This window comes from Erinaceus europaeus, chromosome 1 (assembly GCF_950295315.1).
Source record: "Erinaceus europaeus chromosome 1, mEriEur2.1, whole genome shotgun sequence".
In the NCBI taxonomy this organism is placed as follows: Eukaryota; Metazoa; Chordata; class Mammalia; order Eulipotyphla; family Erinaceidae; genus Erinaceus; species Erinaceus europaeus.
Genome location: NC_080162.1, coordinates 136,847,362 through 136,856,812, shown reverse-complemented (window position 1 = coordinate 136,856,812; position 9,451 = coordinate 136,847,362). Strand labels below are relative to the sequence as shown.

The following is a 9,451-nucleotide window of genomic DNA, read 5'->3' as shown; positions in this document are numbered from 1 at the left end:
GTACTGAGAGGGAAGTTCATAGCCATACAAGCACACATTAGGAAATAAAGAAAAGCTCAAATAAACAACATGGTTACACACTTTAATAACTTAGAAAAATAAGAACAAAGGAACCATAAAGGAACCAGAGGAACTGAAATAATTAAAGTTAGGGCAGAAATAAATAACACTGAGCATAAAATACCATACACAAGATCAATGAAGTTAAATGCTGATTCTTCAAAAGAGTAAACAAAATCGACAAACCTTTAACCAAACTCACAAAACAAAAAGGGGAGAAGACCCAAATAAATCATACTAAAAATGAAAGAGGAGATATCACAACAGACACCACAGAAATCCAATATATCATGTGAGGCTTCTATGAAAAATTATACTCCACTAATCTAGAGAGCCTGGAAGAAATGAATGAATTCCTAGATATCTACATATTTCTTAAATTAAAGAGGAACTAGAAAATATGAACAGGCCAATCACAGTCAATGAAATTGAAACAGTTATTAAAAACCTTCCCAAGAATAAAAGTCCTGGATGAGATGGCTTTACAAATGAATTCTACAAACCTTTCAAGGAAGAATTAATACCTCTGCTTTTAAAACTCTCCCAAAAGTTTGAAGACACAGGAATACTCCATTCCAGATTCTATGAAGCCAACCTCATTCAACACCAAAAGCAGACAGGGATACAACAAAAAAAGAAAACTACAGACCAATTTCTCTGATGAACATAGATTCCTAAAATATTGAACAAAAGTCTAGCCAACAGGATAAAGCAGTATATTAAAAAAATTGTTCATCATGAACAAGTGGGTTTTATCCTAGGGATGCAAGGTTTGTTTAATATATAAATCAATCAACATGATCCACCACATCAATAAATGCAAGACCAAAAACCACATGGTTATATCAGTAGATGCAGAGAAAGTCTTTGACAAAATCCAACATCCCTTTATGGCCAAAACGCTAAAAAAAAAAAAAAAAAAAAAAAAAAGAATGGGAATAGATGGAAAATTCCTCATGATAGTAGAGTCCATATAAACCTTTAGCCAACATCATACTCAGTGGTGAAAAACTGGAAGCATTTACCCTTAGATCAGTTACTAGAAAGGGCTGCCCACTATCACCATTACTGTTTAACATAGTATTGGAAGTTCTTGCCATAGCAATCAGGCAGGAGCTCTCTATATATTAGAGAGCTATATATTATTATTATATAATCAAGCTCTCCCTATTTGCAGATTATATAATTATATACATAGAAAATCTAAAGAATCCAGCAGGAAGCTTTTGGAACTTATCAGGCAGGAAATATAGTAAGGTGTCAGGCTACAAAAATTAGTATACAAAAATCACTACAATTCCTTCATGCAAAATCACTAAAATTCCTTCATGCAAACACTAAGTTGGAAGAAGAAATCCAGAAATCAATTTCTTTTACTATAACAACAAAAAAGTAAAATATCTAGGAATAAATCTAACCAAAGAAGTGAAAGACTTGTATACTGAAAATTATGAGTTATGGAAGGAGACTCCCATGCCCCAAGGATCCAAAGTCCTGAGCTCAGTTCAGCTTCTCTGCCAGCTGCCAAGTGGGCTACTTGGTATTGTGAATTTACAAACAAATCCCGTTTATACTCTGTGGGTTCTGTGGCAGTTATTCATCATGTCTCCCAATTCATATGGAGAACAATGTGGAAAGGCTCCCACTATACAGCCCCACCTCTAGTCTACCAGGGTGTATATCTTCTCAGTTTCAGGGTCAGTTCTCTGCCCCCCAGTGTCAGCACAGGGACTCCTGGCTCCTTGCTCCCTCCAAGGGGCAGTAGCAGTGAAGACTTGTTGCATTTGGTGAACCTTAGGGGAGTCCTCTCTTCTCAACAGTCTTTTTGTTGGTAAAACAGACTGGAAGTGGGGCCTCAACCAGTAAACTGCTGGACTGTTACCAGCAGCTCGGGAGTAGATAGGACTTTAGCTTCAGGAAGCTCTCCTTAGGATCCTCGCTATCCAGGACCCACATGTTTTTGCACTCACTGGTGATTTGGTGGGTTCCCAAAGTAGTTCTGATCCTGTCTTGTTGTGGTCCCAGGTGATATCCTTTGATATCCCTAGTTGACCTAGTTGAGAGGAGAGTGCTGGAGAGGAGAGGAGAGAAACACAGCTGCTGCTACTCTGTAGCCCCACCTCTGGAAGTCATTCTATAGCATTTTTGTTTCTGATTGTATCTAAAAAAGCCAAGCTTGTGGAGTTAACCTTTCAATGATCTGGTGAGACTTTTCCTAAACACAAGAGACTACCCAGTTCCATTTCAGATGGCACACTCTATAACAAAGTTACAGACCCTAGATGAAAGCTAGAGCCAGGGGACTGGGTATATGCACACACACACACATATGCATCCACATGCATCCATAGGTTAGGGGAAACTATATACTTCAAAGTAAAAGTGCTTAATATTCTTCTATGATTAGACTTAGACACAATAAGCACAGAAATCTAATAGAATGAACTAAAGAAGGTGCTGTAGATTTTTTAATCAAACAATTACTATTAAGATCTAGTCCTCCTCCCCTTAAAACTCCTAGCTCAGATTTCTCACTCTATCTACTCAACTAACTATACAAAAGAAATCAAAAGCAATATCTCCTAATCTCTTCTGATAGCATCACCATTATTGTCACACCTTGATAATCTTTGGAAGAAAAAAAAAGTATACAATTGGCTAACAAATACACTGATATATATATATATATATATATATATATATATATATATATATATATATACTAAAGGATGATTATCGTCCTTATGACAACCTTTATTAGAATCATCAGACAAGTAAATGCACTAAAACTTGAGGCTTAAACCCCACTAAAACCCTACAAGTATTTTCTTCCCAACTTTAGGGTAGACCTCATAGACCAATTTGAATACAACAAATGACATTCAATGCTTTAAGTGCTAAGAGAATACCAAACTCATCCAATAAAGAAGGGACTATAAAAGATGGAAAGGGCAAGAGATGGGCTCTTTAATGGTAATTTCTTTGGTCACTACTGGGCTGCCCTATTGCCTGGGGCCCAAGTCAAAATATCCTAGGATCCCCCTGTAGATAGGATGTGTTTAAAGCTCTAACAGATCCCTTCGACCTGGAACATTGTCATAAGCACTCTTGTGGGCCTCTCCAAGACCTCACCCTCAATGTAGAGCAGCAATAGTAGGGACTGTCCCACATTCTGAAGGAGGCTGGGTCAGCCTAATTTGCCACTTGAGGAAGACTCGTCCTGACATACGTGCTGTCTAGAATGTTCCCAGCTGTGACCATAGACTGTGAACTCAGACTGGCAGAGACTCAGAGGTTATACAGGGTCTTGCACTAAATGTGCATGGGCCCTGGGTCAGATCCATGGGGTAAAAACTTAACTGTATTTATATATTTTCTTCAAGTTTAGGAGCCTAATCTTGCCTAAATCCAGCTTTCTAGCCCTATTTTTAACTCTAACTTCATCTTCCCAGACAATATTTTTAGCCTACCTGCATGCTATCAAGCCTATACAAAAATCACGAACATAATGGACCCCTAGGAACATACCTAAAATAGACTTCCTAGCTACTTACTACCCTAAAATCCCTATTCTCACCTGCTCTATTCATACTTTCTGGTTCCTATTTGTTTAATATTTTGTCCTGCTTCATATATATATATATATGAATTTCATGAGCTTTATTACAAATGTTCTGATTTGGGATGTTCCTGATTCTCAGCATCATAATGAATACATTATAACTTGGCCTATATACTATTCATAACCTAAAATATGATGATTTTGACTCTGAAGTATTTTTCTATTTATCAACTGCTTCGTATCTTAACTGTCTTTGAGACACCAAGTTGCAAATGCTACTATAATTCCATCCTGAACTCCTTGGGCAGAGAACTTCAACAATATGTCCTAGAATCACACTCCTCCAGAGTCCTACCTGACTATGGACAGGTAGAAACAGGCTGGTGGTATTGGATCTACCTGCCAATATCCATGTCAAGAGAAGCAATTACTGAAGCCTAGCTTTTGCTCCCCCAATTTTTTTGGTCCATACTCCCAGAGCTGGAGAAATGTTGGAGGACGGTAACTAGAGTGCTTTGAAACCAATGCCATTATGACCAAGAGAGAGAAGAGGAAAAAAGAAAAGGCATTGGCTGCCACCAACATAATGGCCTTCAGGCCAAAGCAGAGTGAATATGCAGGAAGAAAGCAGATTGGCCTTATGAGTATATAAAGTAACTGCAGGTAAAATATATACTAATCATTTCTTTTTCATCAAAATGAACAAAATAAAATATTATTTAATAATTTGATAACATGTCATAACTTTTAGAATGTTTATCCTGAGTTGGAAAGCAAACACAGAGATATATAAATAAACTTCAATCATTATCTATCATTTGGGATAAATATTTTCTGAATTGAATTAGTAATTAGAATTATTATATCTTTTCGGTATATGCCTAGTAGTGGAATTGCTGAATCACACGACATTTCCATTTGTATTTGTTTAAGGATTCTCCATATTCTTCTCTGTAGTGTTTGTACTAATTTGCATTCCCATGTGTTGGTGGTATAGTGGTGAGCATCGCTGCCCTCCAATTTGCATTCTCATCAGCAGTTTAGTAGAGTTTCTCCCCAGATCTTTTCAACATATCTTCACTTGTTTTATTGGTGGAGCCCCTTCTCACAGGTGTGAGGCGGAATTTCAATGTGGTTTTAGTTTGCATTTCTCTGGCGATGATTGAATTGGAGCATTTCTGCATATGTTTGTGGGCCATGTGTATCTCTTCTTTAGAGAACATCTATTCATATCTTCTAACCACTTTTTATTGGGTTTTTCTTTTCTTTTTTTGAGTTGTATTAGTTCTTTATAAATGTTTGATATTAACTGCTTGTCTAAAGTCTATTATGCAAATATTTTTCCAGGAGCTAAGCTTTTCAGACACTCTAGTATTTTTTCAGAACTGAGGGTTTAGTTAGTTTTATTTTATGCTTAAAAAAATTAGTGGCTCTACTTTTTAATTTTTTATTGAGAGTAACAAAATTTTTTAATTCTATTTAAACCAAATGAAACAATGATTTAGGGAGTCGGGCTGTAGCACAGCGGGTTAAGCGCAGGTGGCGCAAAGCACAAGGACCTGCATAAGGATCCCAGTTTGAACCCCCGGCTCCCCACCTGCAGGGGAGTCGCTTCACAGGCGTTGAAGCAGGTATGCAGGTATCTATCTTTCTCTCCTCCTCTCTGTCTTCCCCTCCTCTCTCCATTTCTCTCTGTCCTATCCAACAACGACAACAACAATAATAACTACAACAATAAAACAACAAGGGCAACAAAAGGGAATAAATAAATAAAATAAATATTAAAAAAAGAAAGAAAATTAAAAAAAACGAAACAATGATTTATATTAAGTGTTCATAGAAACCACATAAATTTTACTGCAATTAAAATTTAAAGACAAAAATCTCAATATCTTATAATTTTACCCTGAATTAAGTAAATGCAAGGGGTATATTAGTTAAATGACCACAAATATGCAGATGTTACAGAAAGCACATAAGAGTCATAAAACATTTTATTCTGCTTTATTATAAATAATTGGAGACAAAATTTCATTTTTCAAGTCCAGATAACAAAACAGTAAATATAATCCTTTTTTTCAATTATTTTATTTTATTTGTGTAATAAGAGTTGAGAAGTACTATTACTTATCAAAATATGATAAAAAATATCTGTAGGAACATCAAAAAGTCAAAGCACTCACTTCCATTCACTCACAGAAAAATAACCGGAGGTGCTTAGTGAAAGAGGATAAACAGTGCCATCAATGAATCACCAGGAACAGAAAACTGTAGAACACCTGCAACTATCACCTGAAATGCAAAACGTGTTGTATTCAAACCCATAAATATAAAAACTTGATGGTAAACTTTACAGACAGATATATGAAAACTGTGAATAGTTTTATTCTCTTAAATGGAAGTCATGAATTAGCAATGAGTAAAACCTGAGATATAGTTATCTTGGTAGAGTTATCTTGAAGAAGTCACTAATTTTTTAAAGAAAGACTTATCTTTCTTATTTCATAGAAATTCATGTTTTAATAATAATAGTTCATCTTTGTAAGCTTGAATACATAGCAGCAGAAAACACTTTTCAATAAAATATTATAATAAATTCCAATTTCCACAAAAGTCTGTGCTCAAAAATTCACTTAAAATAGGTTATCTCATGTGAATATTTTTCAGTTGAGAGCTTTTATATCAGTTAGAATTAAGAATTTTATTAGGTCCCTATCATTCATAATTTTGTGTGTATTTCTCATGTTACACTTTTTTCTTTTGCTAATTTTTCACACTAATCATATTTTTAAGCACTTTATTGGTGAGTCAATGGTTTACAGTACAGTTGTTGACACACAGGTAAAATTTCTCATCTTACTACTATAGGTCTATGCAAAACTAAAACTTGCCCCCCAACATAGATCTTTATAACCATACTTTAAAAAAAAAATAAAAAATCACTCAAGTAAGCATCTGAAGGAGTAAAATATGGTACAATGCATTTGATAAAGTGTCATAGCAAACTTCTTTGAAAATTTGTGTTTATTTGCATAAATTGAAAGTAATGTTTCACACTCCCGATGGAATAGCCATTAATATTATCCTGGATATAAACATACTATGTACAATGGTATTTATAATTCTTCTCTTATTTGCCACTGACTTCAAAGTGTCTCTTAAATGGGAACAGGATGAATATGGAAAGCATGTTTCAGTTAATTAGCAAAAATTAAATTAGCATAAAATAACATGGTGAAGAACTGAAGATCTAAAAACATTTATAAAAGAATGAAGTTCCACTTAAATGTACACATACAAGAAGAGGCTGCAAAATGAACTGCTCCAGTTTTTTTTTTTTTGGCATTAATTCAACTTAATACATTTATTCTAAAATACTGCTTTCATGTGCACTATCTAAAGAAATATTAAATTCATGTATATTAAGAACTTGCTGATATATCTCACATCCATTAAATTTTACTCAGGCTATAAATATATTTATATGTCATCAGTTTTTAAAGTAAATGAAATCTCTAGAATGAGGGTGGGATAATTTTTCAGTATATATGTCCTTACATGGTTTTCCAAAACTGTATAAAAAATCAGCAAGATAGCAAGTTTCTATGTTACACTGTTATTCTTCACACACTGTAATTTATTATGGTTTAGCAAAATAAAATTTACATTTGAAGATGGATTAACTGAACTTAGTAAGATTCAGTAATTAGCCTTCTGAGGTTCATTAATCAATTCAGATAGCGATACTGTTCTTTCTGAACTGACTAAAATTGAAGTTTACATAGAAATAATAGCATTTATAGGTTTAAGATATTTTTTCCAAAGGGTTCTAGCACGCATGTTTCTATTCTTCACTTATATTCTTTCCATTATTTTTTTTCAGTTTTCTTCTTCAGTTTTACAAAACACACACACACATACATACACACACATTCATCATCTGGTGACCATAGTATCCAAGTAAGATCCAGTAGTAGTTTGAAGCACAGTGAGCTGAGCAGTTTCTTCCCTTTTTAAGCATGACAGTTAGTGGCATTCTCTGGTAGTCAAGCCATGTGAATATGGTTACACTAAACGCTAACTGTAGTGAACTGAAAGGCTTCAAATCCACAGGCAAGAACCTTGTAGACGTCATATTTCTGCCACGTGCTGCTGGAAGGGAGACAATGTGACTTGCTTCAGAGAGTCTCAAGCACTTTCACATCTGGTAGTTTCTCCAGATTTCTTTGATACTTCTTTCATTGTCTATTCCAATATTGTGTCTTCAGAAGTCTAAAGGTCGGATCATCATGGTTGTGGAACGTAAGGAGTAACTGGGTCCTTTGAAATAATGCCACTTTATCCCATTCAGTTTTCCATGGTTTTGCCCCGCAGTGTAGAACATTCCATTTAGATTTGATGGGCCACAGGCATCAAACCACCATCCTGGAAAAAAACAAACAAACAGTTAGTAAGGAGAGAAAGAAGGAGAAAAAGCAATTGCTACATGAGTAGTTGAACATCGTAAAATTAGTAGCATTATCCAGTAGAAGACTTAATCCTATCTGTTATGATCATTTGCAAATTAGTATTAGAGTTGTAAGTGGCATCTGATTTCGGCAGCACATGAACAACCAGAAAGAGTAGTAGTGCTCTCATGAAAATCAGCTTTCAGTGTGATGACCCATTTGGATGACTTTCACACTGACATGATAGGAAGATTCATGGCATCAGGATACAGTCTAAGTCAGGCCTGCAGGTGTATGTAGGGCAGGTAAAATGCAGATACTCTTCAGAGGCAATGTGATTTGTACCTGTTACAGTGACTAGAACAACACATACAAGTGAGGAAGTTGAGGGGCTGGGTGGTGGTGCACCTGGTTAAGCACACATGTTACAATGCACAAGAATCTAGGTTTGAGCCCCTGGTCCCTACCTGCATGGAGAAAGCTTTACAAGTAGTGAAGCAGGGCTGCAGGTGTCTATCTGTCTCTCTCCCTCTCTACCTCCTCTTTCTCCATTTCTAACTGTTTATATCCAATAAATAATAAAGATGATAAAAAGTTTTTTAAAAAGAAAGTTTTTTTAAAAAAAAAAAAGTTGAGAGGCTCATGAATCTGGCACCTAAATAGAGAGAAAAAGGTTATGCAACTACAACATAATTTTTCCCAAAGCTGGTTCATAGCTGCTTCTGGAAGTAACTGGATAACCAATGGTGATTGTGAGTTTGAACTATCATTTCCTTTGTGTGGTTCATAGTAACATGTGCAAAGTATTCATTTATAGTAATAACTTAGTTCCTATAGCACATAATTGGGACAGGGGATTGCTATTCTTTCCAAACAACAAAATAAAACAAGCAACTGGTTAAGCAACATGGACAATTATGTTTATGTAGTTCTACATAAGCATAATTCACTCTCTTTAAAAAGATGAATTATATTTCTGGATTTTACAAAACAGTGTTTTTCTCCTCTTTCCTAAAGTAACACTATTTAAATCCTTAGGGAGAGATTTATGCCAGACACAATCTAACATACTTTTACTTGGACACAATTGACCTCCCTTTGATTACAGAATTATACCTAAGGGATTAATTGCCAAAGAAAGAGAGCTCTGCATAGATGATATTTAATCATAACACCAGCATCATCTTGCAAAAACTACAAAAAATTAAGTGGAGAAAAATAAGTTCTCATTTTTCAATTTGGGAAGATGAATTTAACTGAGCTGTGTTCACACTAGAGGAAAAAGCACATGTTAATAAATTTGGACAGACTCTATTCAAAGCTGTTTTAACAATGACAGGCAAACAACTTAGCTGTTGCAATCTAAACCAGACACAAAAGG

At 35.1% G+C, this 9,451-nt stretch overlaps 1 protein-coding gene across 2 annotated transcripts in view; it reads right to left on the bottom strand.

Annotated features, from left to right (window-relative positions):
- Positions 1-5,610: 5,610 nt before the first annotated feature.
- Positions 5,611-9,451, bottom strand: part of ANGPT1 (angiopoietin 1) — a 273,027-nt gene continuing 269,186 nt past the window's right edge. For both annotated transcript variants that reach the window (XM_007537018.3, XM_007537019.3), the window contains exon 9: positions 5,611-8,047. In XM_007537018.3, coding sequence (XP_007537080.1) covers positions 7,887-8,047 — 161 coding nt within the window. In that variant the 3' untranslated portion in view covers positions 5,611-7,886. The remainder of the gene's footprint in view (positions 8,048-9,451) is intronic.